Source organism: Simochromis diagramma, unplaced genomic scaffold, assembly GCF_900408965.1.
Source record: "Simochromis diagramma unplaced genomic scaffold, fSimDia1.1 OVJJ01000663.1, whole genome shotgun sequence".
Taxonomy (NCBI): Eukaryota; Metazoa; Chordata; class Actinopteri; order Cichliformes; family Cichlidae; genus Simochromis; species Simochromis diagramma.
Window position 1 is genome coordinate 2,214,669 of NW_024387049.1, and position 16,708 is coordinate 2,231,376.

General features: G+C 44.4%; 2 protein-coding genes across 2 annotated transcripts in view; both read right to left on the bottom strand.

Annotated features, from left to right (window-relative positions):
• Positions 1 to 1,227: 1,227 nt before the first annotated feature.
• LOC120741776 lies at positions 1,228 to 2,509 on the bottom strand. The gene is made up of 3 exons (XM_040044813.1): positions 2,399 to 2,509; positions 1,610 to 2,365; positions 1,228 to 1,488 (listed from the first exon to the last, which is right to left on the bottom strand). The coding sequence occupies exons 1-3, from the start codon at positions 2,441 to 2,443 to the stop codon at positions 1,417 to 1,419; spliced, it is 873 nt and encodes a 290-aa protein (XP_039900747.1). The 5' UTR covers positions 2,444 to 2,509; the 3' UTR covers positions 1,228 to 1,416.
• A 7,600-nt stretch (positions 2,510 to 10,109) lies between these two features.
• Positions 10,110 to 16,708, bottom strand: part of LOC120741772 (UDP-glucuronosyltransferase 1A1-like) — a 16,979-nt gene continuing 10,380 nt past the window's right edge. Inside the window, exons 2-9 of the mRNA XM_040044808.1 lie at positions 13,013 to 13,076; positions 12,783 to 12,931; positions 12,449 to 12,576; positions 12,269 to 12,362; positions 12,009 to 12,134; positions 11,847 to 11,934; positions 11,543 to 11,762; positions 10,110 to 10,519 (exon numbers count right to left, since the gene is read on the bottom strand). Coding sequence (XP_039900742.1) covers positions 10,249 to 10,519; positions 11,543 to 11,762; positions 11,847 to 11,934; positions 12,009 to 12,134; positions 12,269 to 12,362; positions 12,449 to 12,576; positions 12,783 to 12,931; positions 13,013 to 13,076 — 1,140 coding nt within the window. The 3' untranslated portion in view covers positions 10,110 to 10,248. The remainder of the gene's footprint in view (positions 10,520 to 11,542; positions 11,763 to 11,846; positions 11,935 to 12,008; positions 12,135 to 12,268; positions 12,363 to 12,448; positions 12,577 to 12,782; positions 12,932 to 13,012; positions 13,077 to 16,708) is intronic.

The window sequence follows — 16,708 nt, forward strand, 5'->3', positions numbered from 1 at the left end:
CGAATCCTCTTCGGTCAGGAAAAGTCTTTATCACACGTCCCATTGGCCAAGAGTTTCGAGGTGCCGAACTGTCCATGATGAGAACCAGATCTCCCACGATGAGGTTCCTTTTTACTCCAATCCATCGCTGACGTTCCTGTTGCTGTAGTAGGTATTCCTTCACCCATCTTTTCCAAAACAAGTCAGACATGTATTGGACTTGTTTCCATCTTCCGTGTGTGTACATATCAGTGGAATGGAATACTCCTGGTGGTAATATCGGTGAGGTCTTTAACAGAAGAAGATGATTAGGGGTCAAAGCTTCCAGGTCATTAGGATCCATTGAGGCTTTGGTAATTGGGCGGCTGTTAATGATGGCTTCAACCTCACAAAGTACAGTATGAAGACCTTCTTCATCCAGGTTTTGTACTTTCATTATGGAATTAAGTACTTTGCGAACCAGTCTTATCAGTCGCTCCCAGGTTCCTCCGTGATGTGAACCTCCAGGTGGATTAAAGGTCCATTTAACTCCCTTTTGCAGAAAGACATCATTGATTTTTACCTGGTTCCAATGTTCAATGGCAGTTCTAAGTTCACGTTCAGCACCTACACAATTGGTTCCGTTGTCAGAACGCAGTTCTCGAACCTGACCTCTTCTTGCATTGAAACGTCTGAACGCATTAATGAAAGAGTCAGTATCCAGTGATGGAGCAACCTCAATGTGAACAGCACGGATAGCAAGGCAGGTGAACATAACACCGTATCTCTTCACCACGCTCCTCCTACTTTTTTTACACTGAAGGGTCCGAAGTAATCCACTCCCACCCGCGTGAATGGAGGTTCATCTGGAATGATTCTTTCATTGGGCAAATCCGCCATCTGTTGATTCACTGGTGGAGCATTAAGACGTCGACAGATGACACATTTAGATAACACTTTTCTTATTGCTGTACTAGCTCCAATCAACCAGTACTTTTCTCTTAGCTTAGACAGCATGTGGTTACGACCACCATGTCCAACTTCCTGATGTATGTGTCTAAGCAAGAGCTCGGAAATGTGTTGATCCTTTGCTAGTATTATGGGATGTTTCACCTCAACCGGCATCGATGATCTACTGAGTCTCCCACCCACTCTGAGAATTCCATCTTGCAGCTGTGGGCAGAGTCTTCTTAGAGGACTTGATTTTATTTTATTTTATTTTATTTTTATATTTTATTTTATTAACATTTATTTTATTAATATGTTTTCACATTTTGCATTAAAAAACATGAACATGATGTGAATCCTTTGTCGTTTGTTAGAAAGAGCCAAAGATGAAGATTTTTCAGCCATAAATCAGGTCTTTATCAGGGCCATTAACATTAAGCAAAAAGGAAAAAAAGTGATTAAATTCAGAGTCAATTTATTTATTTCATGTTTAATAAGAGGCATTTTTAACTATTCCTGGAGTTTTCCCTTCCCTCTGACCCATACTGAGTATTTTTTTTCTAAGGTTTCTTTTGTAAACAACTGTTGAAGTAAAAAAGAAAAAAAATTCCATCACTGACCAGTGAATAAATTAAGTGTGTACTTCTCAGATTAGAGGTTTTCGCTTGTGCAAGGCTGACTGTGATGTCCTTTTGACCATTACTTCTTGTGGAGTCACAGTTGTATGGCTTTCTTCTCCAAAGTGATAGAGCCTAATGTCCTTAGCCTGAAGCACGCTGACTGTGTCACTCTGTGGACGTGGAAGTTGCTCTCTCATGGGGGATGAAGGTAAAATACCCCTGTGTCTTTTGTCGTTGCTTTTTCTTATTCCTGTTAGGTCCCTAAGCACAGGCACAAAAAATCTGCATGAATCGGGTTCCTTCAGGGAGGTGTCACGAGTATGAGCTTTCAGGTCCTGAACATCATGTCTGAACAGTGATGAATCCACTTCTGAGGAATTGTCTTCTTCCCTTTTATACCATTTGGTCTCGGTCATTTCTGTGCGTGAGGTCTCTTTTGCATCAACGTAATGTGAGAGCCATGAAGAGCTGTCTCTAAAAATGTGCCGGCCACTGAATTTGTTGTTGTTGAAACTTGTCAGTAGATGCCTTCTTGGAATAATTTCTGGAGACATATTCACATAGGTGAATTTGGGAGATCCGTGGGCTGATGTAAGCAAAGGTGGCAGCCCTTTGTAGAATTTGTAGGGGGTAAAAGGCTGGCGGTGGCAGTGATGTTGATGCTGGCTGGACTTTATGATTTTTGATGACGGTGGAATGAGAGCCCTGAGGTTCAGTGGGGGAGAGGAGTGTCCCGGCCGTCCTGTCTCCATGTCCGGATCACCTTTGTGGGGTGAAGCACCGGTGTATTTGCTGTGAAGTGGGCGTGGTTCTGGACTGTAACGTAGATCTGAGTTTTCCTTTACATGCTTGCAGCCCTGCCACAGCCTCACCTGACTGACCTCACCATGGTGAGTGGTTGTAGGACCTTTTCTCATCAGAGTGTTTACGTGAGGTTTCTTCCTGTGGCGTTCAGCAGGCCTCTTTTGGACGCTCTCTTTGATTGTTTTGTCAGGGGGCTTTTTTTTTTTTTTTTTTTTTTTTTTTTTGTGTCCCGTTTGGATCTATGGCCATCAGAATTGTTGTCTTAAGGCCAAGAAAGATGCCAAGCGGATTTATTTTACCAAGTGGATCGTCATGGCCTTGCCATATTGGTCCATTTGATTGACCTTTATTATAATTATGAATTTATTTTATTTTCAGTTGCTACAAACGGGACAGACATGACTGGAGGATAGGACAGGGAGAAAGAATGAAAGAAAGAGAGGGAGAGAAAGAAAACCAAATGGGAGAAGAGACGGTGAGAAGGGGGGGAAGAAAGAAAAAAAAAAAAAAAAGAACAAAACTCCTGGGTCACCTGTATGGAGAAAAAAAACAGAAGAGAAAGCAAACAACAAAGAGCAACATAATAAATAAAAAAAACGGCACCATCACAATAAACTAGCTAGCAGTAGATATCAGTAGATACTAAATAATAAACGATATTGTGCAGCACGCAAGATAGACAGCGCACAATGTGCTTTGAGGCAGCAGCCAAGAAAGCTGTAGTCCGCGTCTGTGAATACCCGTGTGTACACCTGTGTGCATACCTGTGTGGATCAGCATGCTTGCATTCCAAAGGTTTCTCCATGTAACGATTTGCTAGGGAGTGTGGGGAGCCACAGCCCCGTCCTCCAGGGCATGAAGCAGGTATGGAGGAGATCAAGACTCCAGACATCCAGAGGCCCCCAGAACACAAGAGACCAAGGAAGACCAACAGAGGGGCAGCCGTGCCACTGTCCCAGTAAGAGCTGAGGAGAGTCCCAGATGAGGGCTCACTCAGCAGCCGCGGAGCAGAAGCCAGGGGGAGTTGCAGTGACGCGCCCGTGAGCTCCGCCGGCAGCCAGCTGTGCCTGAGTGACCGAGCCACAGGCCAAGAGGCCGGGGGCACCCCACCTCCGGAGTGGCCCGAGCGAGCCCCAGGCTCCAGGCCCCGATAAGCGGCCGCCAAGGAGTGAGCCGGTGTGTACCCGGACGCCCACCCCCAGACACAAAGAACCACCAACGCACCGACACCTGAGGGAGTCCGCCACTGGCAGGGGAAGTGGTGGTGGGTGGAGATAGGCCTCCAAACCTTGGAGGGCCTGAGATGTCCCCAGAGAGGTGGCGTCTGATACCCAACCTGACATATAGACACAGACATACAGGCACACACAGACACAAACATCCATTCCCACCCTCATGCTCTCATATGCACTTACTCCACACTCAACCAACATGGAGACAGACATAAAGAGACGCTGTACACACGATCACACTCCCCAAGCGTACTCTACGAACCGGGTCTAGGTACCCTTGCGCCTGGAGGGGGGAACTGCACCCAGACCCAGGTGGTGTTACCCTTTTCCCTGCGGTGGGGAGAGGCAGACCGCCCCGACTCCGCAGCAGCAGGGAGGCCCCACACTCCAGACCGCAGTCGGACGGCCAACTCCTCCTCCTAGCCCCCCCGCTCCAGCAGGCCGCAGAGAACGGGGGTGAGAGAAGACTCCAAACCTCCCTCCACCCGCTCATTGTAGTGTTGATGCATGTGTGTTCTAAGGTGCAATTAAAACCCAGGAGGGCATGGAGCTACCTGCCAGAGAGCAGCAGGTAAGCGCATAGTCCCTCCTGCTAGCCCTCAATGTCTACGTGTATTCAAAATTGAGAGGTGGGCAACGACGCCAGGGGTGGGGTGTACACCCTGATGGTAATTCTGACTCCGTGTATCGTGCCCACCCCCAAGATCCTATATGTATGCGTAATGAGAGTGTGAGTAATGTGAATGTCTAAGTTGTGGGATAAAATTGAGGCAGAGGCAGCCAGAAGGGGACAGGGGGGGGGGGGGGGGGGGGGTGGCCTCCTCTGCACCCTGGTGACATACCCCTACTCCAAGGCCCTACATGTGTGGGTGGTTGTGGTGGAGCGGGAAGAGGGAGGCAGCTGGAGATGGGGAGGGAAGGAAGGGAGGGGCAGGTGACCCCTCCCTGGGGCCAGCTCCCCCGCTGACCCCAGTAGGCACCCCCATACTCCGCGACCCGCCAGGGAAAGGGGGCCCAGGCCCATCCAGACCGGGGCCCAGCGCAGCAGCGCCCCCCGGCCCCACAGAGCCCGGGACAGTCCACCCAACCCCACCACAGAGAAAACTGCACCCACCCCACCATCCATTCATCTTCCAGACTACATGAGACAATAGACGCCCAGGCTGAGATCTTCCTCCACCTCTCCTGTGTCTCCCCCTCCTGCAGAGAGTTCCTGAGGAGAGGAAAGCTCCTGCAAGGTGTGACAATCTCCCCCACCAGTTGAAGAGCCCCCCAGGCGGCTCGACGCACCGGCGGCACCCCGCGCCAGGGATGGGCCCCCATGCACCCACCCGCCCACAACCCCGGCGACACACAAACCAGGACCCAAGGCCACCAGGAGGACTTGATTTTATAATGGGTTGTCCCTTCTCCAGACTCACAAGCTCCAAGGAAAATCTCCTCCTCTGACGGAACTTGATAATGACAACCTCAGCTTTGTCCAGATCTTCCACTGTAAGATTCTTAATCACAGATGTCCTCTTAAAGTTCCTCAGCTTTTCTTCCACAAATGATTTCTGTTGCTCTTTGGTGACCTCTGACTGTGGTAAGCTTGAACACAATTCTCTCCTTTTCTTCACAAAGGACAGAAGCAAGTCCTTAAATTTTAACAGCCATGCCACTGACTTCTTAAGACGTATCCAGGTGGAAAAATGTTTAAACAAGCGAGTAACAGAATTTCTCCAGCTTGCTCAACACTCACTGTGGCAACTGTTTTTACCTCAGGATCATCAGATGCAAGCAGACTGATGTCATCGGGGTAGATAGGCCATTCACTCCTAGATTGTAGAAGATACTGAGGCCCAGACAACCACTTTGTATTCTTCATAAAAACATCGACTTTCACTCCTCTTGAGGCCATATCTGCTGGATTACTGGCAGTGTCCACATATCTCCATTGCGAGGAAGATGAAACTCTTAAGATTTGTGAAACTCTGTTGGCCACAAAAACCTTGAATCTTGAAGTCTCACTCCTGATGTATTTAAGAACAGAAGCACTGTCTGTCCAAAACACAGAATCCAGAAGTTCCATCTGCAGCTCTTTCCTCCAGAGTACATCCAATCGACTGGCCATGGTTGCTGCAATGAGCTCCATTCTTGGGATGGTAAAGGATTTAAGAGGAGCAACACGAGCCTTTCCCATAACAATGGGAAACGCACAGTGTCGTTCTGAACAGATGTTTTCAATCAGCAGATAGGTCACTGTTCCATACCCATCCTCACTGGCATCACAGAAATGGTGCAACTGAGCACTCGTGATTTCTCCAAATCCATCAGGTTTCAGACAACGACTCACTTCAAACTTGCTCAATAGCTGGAGCTGCTGGAGCCATGTTAACCATCTTTTGGAAAACAGCTCTGGTACGTTATTGTCCCAGCCGATTCCTTCCTGGCATAGATCTCTTAGGATTTTCTTAGCAGTTAAGACCACAGGACTTAGCATTCCAAGAGGATCATAGATAGAACTGACAATTGAAAGGATTCCTCTTCTGGTGAGCGGTCTGTCCTTGAGCACAATCTTGAACTTAAAAGAGTCTGATTTTATGCACCACTCCACGCCCAAAACTCGCTCGATCATTGAGGAATCCAATTCCATGTTCAACTCTTTCATTCCTGTGGCTCTGTGACTTTCAGGAATTGATTCCAGCACTCCAGGCTTGTTGGTGATCCACTTTTTGAGCAGAAATCCTCCTTTGGCACACAAAGAAACCAACTCGTGGTACATTAACACTGCTTCCTCATCAGTTTCAACGGACACAAGACAATCGTCCACATAAAAACAGTGCAACAACTTCTTCACAGCTTCCTCACTGTAGAGATGTCCAAAGTCATCCGCACACTTTCTGAGTGCAAAGTTGGCACAACTTGGTGACGAAGTTGCCCCAAAGAGATGTACATTCATCCTGTATTCAGATGTTGGTTGTTCCAGATCACCTTTAGGCCACCAGAGAAATCTCAATAGATCTTTATCTTCAGCTGGAACCATGACTTGATGGAACATGGATCCAATATCTCCCATAATTACAACTGGCTCCTTCCTGAATCTTGTGATCACTCCTATTAAAGAGCTTGTAAGATCAGGTCCTTGTAAGAGTTGGGAGTTTAAAGATGTTCCATGATAACTCACTCCACAGTCAAACACAACTCTGAGTTTCTTCTTGGTCGGATGGTAAACACCATGGTGTGGTATATACCACAGCTTGCCATCATTGCGATTGATCTCCTCTTCCGGGACCTTTTCAGCATAACCTTTAGCCAGAAGCTCATTCATGAAGACTTTGTACTCAGTATGAAACACTGTGTCTCTCTCAAATCTATGTTTTAGAAAGCGCAGACGTTGTTGAACAACTTTCTTATTGTTTGGCATACTGATACTGGCATTCCGAAAAGGTAATGCTATCTGGATATGACCACCCACATATTTGGCAGAGTTAGTCACTATTTCCAGAAATCGCTGATCCTCTCTTGACAATCCAACCTGCTCATCAACTTTGCTCTCAGGAAAGTCATTCTTGAACTGTTGCTGCCAAAGCTCCTCCAGCGTGACAACAGAAATTCTGTTGACTGTAACTTGTGGATGCTTCTGATCACCTGTAGCTTCACAGTTTCCTGAAAGTGGTCCATTGATGGTCCAGCCAAGCCTTGTCCTTACGGCATACGGTCCTCCATCAACACTACACACCACTTCCAGAGGTTCCAAGGCTTTGGGAATGTTTGTTCCAATCAGAAGTTCGATTCCTGCATTTATTTGAGGCAAGGTTATGCGTTTTAAATGTGCCCATCCTTCAATATCTCCTGGTGTTGTAATATTTCCTTTATGTACAGGCATGGACTCCTGGGTGTACACTTTTGGCAGTTCCAGAAATTCGTCACCACAAAGAGCGGCAACCTCCAGTCCTGATAAAGTGTTGCTGCTCACAATTCTTTCCTGGCCCATGGTTCTGAGGAGGAGGATGTTTCCTTTCCTTCCCTCAAGGTGAAGTCTGCGCATCAGACTCTCAGTGCAGAAAACTGCTGTGCTCCCTTGGTCCAAAAAAGCACATGTTGTAATAATGTTGCTTCCTTTCTTTGACTTTACTTGGACAGGCACAATGGGCAGTTTACAGTCCTGGTCTCCAGCCCCTGTAAGACCACTCGACACCAGTGTGCTCACATGCGGCTGCATGTTCCTGTCGGTCTTTTCAGAAGGTGAACTTTCTTTGTGCAGGATGGTGGGATGTTTCCGGCTGCATTTGGAACAGGAAATCCTCTTACGGCAATCTTTACTGATGTGTCCTATACACAAGCAGCCAAAACAGATGCCATTTTCCTTTAAGAAGGTTATCTTCTTCTCATGAGCCATTTTTCCCAACTGTGCACAGACGTCCAACATGTGTCTTCCTCCACAACAAATACAGACGTTCCTTCCAACCTGATTATTTTTCATTTCCATTTCCGCAGGCTTAGGTGTACTCTCCACAACTTGCATAGTGGTGGCAAAGCTTGTGTCATGGTCCTGGGCCATGTGGGCCCAGTATTCTTAGTTCCTTGTATTTTTGTATTTCGTTCCTTATTTAGGCCATGTTTCCTGAGTTGTCCTGTTGTGTTGTTCCCTAAGTGTTTTCCCTTCGTGACTCTTACCCCCTGTGTGAGCCCTCGTCTCTCTTTGTGTTTATTCCACGTTTCCCCTGCCCGTTATGTCTGTGTTCTCCCCGTGTTCTCTCTCCTCCTATCTGAACCTCTGTACTTCCTGTTTTACTTTACCCGTCTCCCGTCAGTGTTGTGTTCACTCCTGCCGTGTCTCGTTATGATTATCGGTGTCACCTGTGTTCCCCATGTGCTCCCACTTCCCTCGTTAACCCTCTGTGTATTTAGGTCTGCGTCTCCCTCAGTTCTGTGTCGTAGTCTCCCTCATAGCTGTGTGATTTTTCCCTGTGGCTCCTTGTACTTTAGTCTCCCCAGTTTAAGTTTAGTACTGTTTTTTGTGTTTCACTTTATGCCAGCATTAAAGCTGTGTTTTGAGTTTACGTTTTGTCTCCGTGAGTTTGCGTTTGGGTCCTCTCCTGCCTGCCACACAGCCGAACCATGACAGCTTGTTCCTTTATTTCCAGGTCTGCCTTGATACTTGGCTTTACTCATTCCTTTTGTTGGTAAAGAAAGCGGAGAATCTTGAATATTACCGAATACAGGATCAGTTAATATTCTTATTTGCTTCTCCAAAAAGTCTGCAATATCCATAAATTTGGCTTTTCTTTTATGCCTCTCTTGCAGGTCACAAACATGGCTTCTCCATTTGTCCCTAAATTTATACGGCAATTTTTTAATAATGTTCACCATATTAGAAGGCATGTCCAAATCACTCAGATGCTGCACCTCCTCCATTGCATTACAACATCCCCTGAGGAACAAACTGTAGTTCTGAAGAGCTTTTACTTCCTCTGTTTTAATTGATGGCCATGAAAGTGCCTTGTCCAGATATGCAGCTGCGACCTTCTGTTCATCGCCATAGTACTCCTTTAACAGTGATTTTGCCTTGCGATAACCACGATCTGAGTTCATTTGTTGACAGCTTCTCACCAATTCCTTTGGCTGGCCTCTTGTGTACTGTTCCAAAAAATATAAACGATCGCTGTTATTTTTCGTATTGCACTCAACTGCATTCTCAAATGCTTTAATAAATGAATAATATTGAAGTGGATCTCCATCAAAATGAGGTATTTCTCTCTTTGGTAAAGAAAAGAGGCTTTGTTGTTGGATTAAGAGTGTTGTTATTTCATTTTGTTTAGTCATTATTCCAATAACATCATTTTGTGGTTCCAGTTCCACCATACCATTTGTATGACAGTCATTTTGTCCATTTGCATCAGATGGGTTTGAAGGAATAACTGAATATTGTCGAGGATGCTTATTTTGAGAAGATTCAGTCAGCACGGCTTGTTGCATGACACATTCCTGGGTTTTATCTTTTCTCCTGTTTTGAGTTTCAGCATTACTCAATGAATTTTGTTTTGCAGAAATGTGAGGTATAAATTCCAATGCATCAACATTAAGGGTTTGTTTAGATCTTTCATTGGAAATGTATGAATTCATTCCATCTGAAACTTTTAAAGATCCTTTTTTGCTTGTTATACTTTGAGCTTTAAGGACATTTATTGTAGCCATTTTTTCAGCAATTTCAGTGTCCAATTTTAGCCTTTCTTTTACGAAGACGTTCCTCTTCTTCCAGTACATGTTTCTCATCCAATAATTTCTGCTTTATCATTAAAGCTGCCAACTCTGCCTCAGCTTTCATACGAACAGATGAAGTTGAAGATCTTGATGAAGAAGTTTTGTCGCTTTCAACATTTGAAACACTATCACTTGGCTTGATATCATCCTCCACTTCTGTCTCAGTATTTGATGCAACATTGTTTTCCAATAAATTGATTTGCTTTGGACGAACAGCAGGATTTTGTTCTCTTTGATTTATCCAGTTTTGAATTTCATTTAAAAACACATTGGTGTATTTTCATGATACTTGAAAACCATTCCTCTTGTTTTATTACTTCTTCCTCTGGCACCAAAGACAACACCTCAACATGTGAACTTGAAGCCTTTTCACACAGTGCCTTTAAATCCACCAAATACTGCTTAATTTGAGAAAGATTTTGCATGAGCAAAAACTGTATTTATTCCTGCTTCCTCTTCCGTCTTAGTTTACGGAAGCATAGCTTCATACATTTTGCTGTCAGCATTACAAAGACAAGCACCACAGTAGTTAGCAGCACTATTACATCCAGGCTGAAGTACTGGAACCAGTAGAGTTCATGGAGAGCCGATTTGAGATGCTTCGCCCCTTTATGCCGCATCACAAATTCTGTCCAATACACTGAAAGCTCAAGCGGGTCCAACGGCCGATCATTATGAAGATCTGACAGCTTCTTCACGTTCTCTTTATACCTGAAAACACAGATAAATGGGAAGGTTTTTTTAAAATGACAATGAGCTGAATTTAATCATATTTAAAGCTCTTGGAGAACAAATGGTACAGTGGTTCAGTGTTTGAAGGTTTGTTAGAGTTTTTTATTTTCTGCAATTAATGTGACCACCATCAAGTTTAACACGAGTCCTAATTAAAATTAGATAATGTTACGTGAACCCAGTTGAACAAATCAGGACCTTTTATTAACTCAAACAAAAAAAGTCACTCATTACATACCCGTCAGGGGAGAAAGTATGAAAGCCTGCAGCCTGTTTTAGTTTAAAGCACAGGGATCTGTCCAAGGCTGATATTCAAAACACTCAGAAATACACTGAGGCACAAATAAAGGACATTTCTGAGGACATCAGTAAAAGAGTATCTGATGCTCAGGCTGGAAAAAGATTATGAGAGCCTCTCTACAAAGTCAGACTTTATGTGTATATAGGAAACTCCCTAGGTGTGCTTGACTCCCTCCTGCTGTGTGCCCAGCCCGGAGGCTGCGGTCTGTGACCGGCTCCCGGTGCAGACGGCTCTCTGTTATAATGTTTCCTCACTTGGCTCATGCGAGCCCAGCCCAATTTTTACTCTTTAAGTGTGCGCGTGTGTGTATGTGTGTGTGTGTGGGGGTGGGGGGATATATGTGTATTGAGAGTGTGGGGAGTGCGTTGGAGGGTGGGGTGGGCTGCTTTTAACTATGTAAAGCACTTTGTGCTACATTTTTTCTGTATGAAAAGTGCTTTATAAATAAAGATTGATTGATTGATTGATTGACTAGCAAAGAGTCACCATCATGGAAATGTAGCTAGAATGATGACCCATTGTGTACTCAGAGGGCTAGCTTCAGTCATTGTTCAAATGTACTGTTTATAAGGCTGGGAAAACCTGCAAGACTTGCTTGTTTGAAAAAAATGTTTTGTAGACCAAAGGAGAACATTTTGATTGAATGACAAGGATCATGTAGATCAAACGTCACATTGTGAGCCGTCTGCTGACTCCCTCACCTGCTGTCATTGATGACCTCCTTCAGTCCCTTCAGAAGAGTTTCTGTATTAATGTCTAAAATGTTCAACACGATTCCTACACCTCTGCTGGCCATCCTCGCAGCGTTGTCCGGCTGGTCCCAATTCAGGGGCACCATCAGCATTGGAACGGCGTGACACAGTCCCTCAAATAGACCATGTGAGCCAGCGTGAGTGATGAATGCACGGGCTCCCGGGTGAGCTAAGACACAAAACATGCAGAAATATCAGATATTTTGATATGTGACACATCAGCATTTCAGGATGTGCTGCTGCAGACACACACCTAGCAGGTCATTCTGTGGGACCCATTTCATCATCTTCACATTTTCCGGGACATTGTCAGGAACCTTTCCAGTGTATCTCCATATGACCTGTCATAGTTTTATTGTAGATTAAGATTAGCTGTATTTATTTATAAGACAAGATAAGCTGTATCCTGATATACCTTCTGTGGAATCTGTCTGAAGGCCTCCAGAAAGACAGAGGTGATTTCCTCTGGCAGATCTGACACCATGGAGCCCAGAGTGAACACTACAAACCCGTGCTCTCCAGACACCCAGGAATCTAGATCCTGACAAAACACAAACTTACTTAAGTACTTTGCATTTATCACTCTTACCTGATTGGTCTTACAGTCTTACGGTAAGTGGTGTCAATCAGAATGTTCATAAATGTATTTAGAGTCTAAAACTCATAAAGTCTTACTGGGGGCAGAGGATGCTTCACATTGCAATTGATTCCACCAACCAGTACAATATTGGGCATGAGTGGGCGTGGGAAATCCAGCGTGAAGTCATTCCTGTTTAAATACAGCAACAGTTTTTTGGCTTCTTACACTCACACAGGCAGCAAATGTCAACAATACACAGACGTTCCATGTGTTACCTCAGCAGCCAGATATCAGAGTCTGAAAGCACTTCAGCCACGCCCACGTTCTCTCCGAGGAAATCATGGGCTATTTGGTCAAAGCGCCAATACAGCAGTTTGCAAAGCAGCGGCTCCACCAATGCCACCTGTGGGTCAGAGGCATTACAGGACAATAATACAGCACCAAAACTGAAGACAGAAAAACTAAGACGTACTGTAATAGTAATAACACTGAAACCACAAACCAACAGTGTTTTGTTCGTGACCATACATTCTGGAAGATGATTAAAAATAACATTCCTGGAAAAGCTGTGCTTTAAGGCTTGAATATGCTAACTTCCGCCTGGCTCACCAAAGTGTTGATAAATCTCTCCTTGAAGCTCATTTTATCCGTGTATCCAGTGAAAAAGCGAGGAACGTATGAGGGCGGAGATGGGCAGCCAGCAGACTTCATGTCCAAAGAACACGGTATTCCTCTCAGCAGATTGACAGTAGGGAGACCTGGAAGTGATTGAGTAATGATAGGTGAGAAAATGTGCAGGTGTACAAGCAAACAGATAACCTGAGTGCAGAGGAGCTCACCTAATTTCCGAGCTATTAATGAGCCCGTGGGAACCATGGGATGTGTCAAGACGGCATCAAAGTCCTATAAAGTGAAACAGGGAGAAGGTGGAAAAGCAGAGAGGAGTCAATCTTCCACTGTGTATCAGCACTACACTGTCTTGCATACATGGTTCACACATGGAGGATTTTACAGATTGTAGGTAGAAAGGTATAAAGTGGCTAAACTGGATCCATCATGATCATTTGAATCTAGTGCAGCATTGCATGACTCACAGTTCAGTTTTGATCCATTATTGGACCTTTGTGCAGCCCCCAAGTTCATCATCAGTCCAGCAGAAGCATTTTTAGCCCCCCCTACGTAAACTTTTCTTCTCATTGGCTGTGTTAGGATGCCTGGGTCGTTGACCCAGGGTTTTGAGTTTATTATATTATTTATCATTTCTAGTCTTTGGTTTCTTTGTTAGAGTTCTGTCTCATGGTTTATGTCTGTGTGTTCTCTAGTTGCTCTGTCTCCACTGTCAGCTGTATCCCCTTGTCAAGTTTGCGTCTCTGTGTTATGTTTCCTGTTTTACTTTGAAAGTCCGTGTCTCATGTAAATGCATCTGGTTTTGCTTCCTTTGTCTCGTTAGGCCTGATTTGCCCCAGCTGTGTTTCCCTCCTGTTACCCATTCCCTGATTGCTCCCTCTGTGTATTTAAGTCCTGTGTTTCGTTGTGTCTGTGTCATGATCTACTCTTAGCTGCCCTCATCCATGCTGTGGTTTTTGATTTCATGCCTATGTTAATGTTTGTACTTTGGAAGTTTGTTACTTTGAGTTCAGTAGTGATGGCCAAATGAAGCTTTCTGAAGCACCGAAGCTTCAAACACAGTCCTCTCTGGTGTCATCTGGTGGCCAAAAATATGAAGAGCAGCTTGAATCCACAAAATAAAACCAACTGCTTCACTAAGATTGCTCACTCTACAGAGTGTAATTCTGTCTGATATTGGGCTGCCGTTGTGTTGCTTTGAATGTGTATTTTTTGGTGGTTAAAAAAATGTGGTTTATTTGTTTAATAAATAATTTTGACCAGTAAACTCTCCTTGTTTAAACATGCACCATTGTGTGGTCTTTCTTTGCTTGTGACGTCTTGATGTTGGTAAATTCAATAATTGAAAAATACTTTACATATAATATACATATGATAATGTACAACACATTATGGAGTATGCTTCTGCTCTGAGGTCTTGCCTCCATGCACTTATGCAATTAACCGCTAGACGGGTATATTTATAAATTATATTATATCAGGGAAATTTTCCCAGACATATTTTTGACCTGGGGGCAGAATTGATTGTGAAATGGAAAGGGAAAATGCTTATGAACTTCCAAATTAAAAACATGATGCATTTAAAGTGGGCAGCACGGTGGCATGGTGGTTAGCACTGTTGCCGTACAGCAAGAAGGTCCTGAGTTCAATTCCATCATCAGGCCAGGGTCTTTCTGTGTGGAGTTTGCATGTTCTCTCCGTGTTTTGCGTGGGTTCACTCCGGGTACTCCGGCTTCCTCCCACCATCCAAAGACGTGCAACTTGTGGGGATAGGTTAATTGGATAATCCAAATTGGCACTAGGTTTGAATGTGCGAGTGAATGTGAGCGCGAATGGTTGTCTGTCCCTGTGTGTTGGCCCTGTGACAGACTGGCGACCTGTCCAGGGTGTACCCCGCCTCTCGCCCCATGACAGCTGGGATAGGCTCCAGCACCCCCGCGACCCTGAAAAGGATAAGCGGAAGCGAATGGATGGATGCATTTAAAGTAACCCTTTTTCATTTTTATTTAAGAAGAGAATTTGTTCCATTGTGCGATGGCCGAACCTGTTCCTTTTATATTTAGATAATTCCTCCTGCCTTAAGGGAAATCCCTTCACATGGCACAGAAGAGGCTGGAGTGCAGAGAAACTGGTAGAGATGCAGTTATACAGTCTACCTGGGCCCCACAAACTATCAGATAAAGAGAATAAATAAATTCAATTGCTGCACATTTGGCAGACTAACAGTTTAAGATTAATTAAACAATAAAATATATATTTTTACAACATTACATCTAAAGAGTCAAGTGGAAGTTTTTCTAAAGTTATTTAATGATATTTATATTATAGAAGCAGATTTTTGACATTTTACCTTTTTCCCGTTTTCAGATATAATAAACACGCACAAAACAAAAGCAAACGGCCAGAACACAAAGCTGGAAAACCCACCCGATTGACAAAAATCAACTCAAAATTCTCCCACACAACAGAACCTCCTCTATTCCTCGCTGGCTCCAAATCTCTCAGTGGAATGATCAGTGGTTTGCTATCTGTCACCATCAAAACACTCCACAAATCCCGCGAATGATTCATTTCCTTATAAACCATTGAATCAGATACCGAAGCAGTTAGGTTCTAAATGAAGCTTCGAACATCACTAATCACACTGACAAAAAAGGCCATGTTGGATTTACTTGATTCAATAGTGGACATTGGTTGCACACAAATGTTTTGCTTTGGCAGAAACTTAAACAACTGAGTTAAATCAACACAACTTTTTCATATTCAGTTAACCTGTGCATTTTGTGTTCATAAAACGCGATTGAAACATGTTCAGATGAAGTAAGTTGAGCTCTTGGAATATTTTAATCCTTCACAATTTTCTCACTTTATCCCAACACCATTCAATAACTTTTACCCCAATACTACTTGGTCACTTAAATACATGCTGTCTTCATATTACATAATGTTCAACAAAGTCTAGATCCTGGTTACCATAAAAATTGAATGGGTCTTCAACAACTACCATCCTTCTATCTTTATCCTGGTTGCAGGAGGGCTGGGAAATAACCCTGAAGTGATAGGTTACAAGGCAGGGTACACCCTGGACAGCTGACCAGTCTATCACATAGAAACAAACAACCATTTACACTTACATTCACAGGTAATTTAGAATCACCAGTTAACCCTAACTCTTTTTTTCCTTCTTTTTCTTTTTGTTCTCTTTTTCCAGCTGATTTCAGTGAGTTGATTACAAGTGTATATCCATGCATAACTTTTTTATATGTTATGCATCGTTCTCATTAGCTTGTCCTCTCTATTCCCAGTCATTGGCCGTAACTCCGTCGGATTCATTCTTTGTGCTCCGCGCGGACAGAACGGCAGAGTCGAACAAAACCAAAGGTGGAGGAGTGTGTTTCATGGTAAACAGAAAGTGGTGTGATGCCAGGAGCATTTCTACTCTCTCCAGCGGCTGCTCGCCACATCTGGAGTTCCTGAGCATTAAGTGCCGCCCTTTCTATCTGCCCCGTGAGTTCACCTCAGTCATCGCCACGGCGGTCTACATCCCACCCCAAGCGGACACAGGTATGGCTTTGTCCGAATTACATGATGTGCTGAGCTCGCTTCAAAACAAGGACCCGGGCGCAGCCCTCATTATAGCAGGAGACTTTAACAAAGCGAACCTCAGACAAGTCATGCCAAACTTTTACCAGCATGTCTCGTGTCCAACGAGAGGGGATCGGATTTGGATCACTGCTACACGCCATACAAGCAGGGCTACAAAGCTGTCTCACACCCGGCTTTTGGGAAGCTGACCACAACGCCATCTTCCTCATCCCCAGTATAAACAAAGCATACGGAGGGAAGACGTGACCACGAAGGAAGTAAAACGGTGGACTGCCCAATCAAAGCTACGCTACAGGACGCAC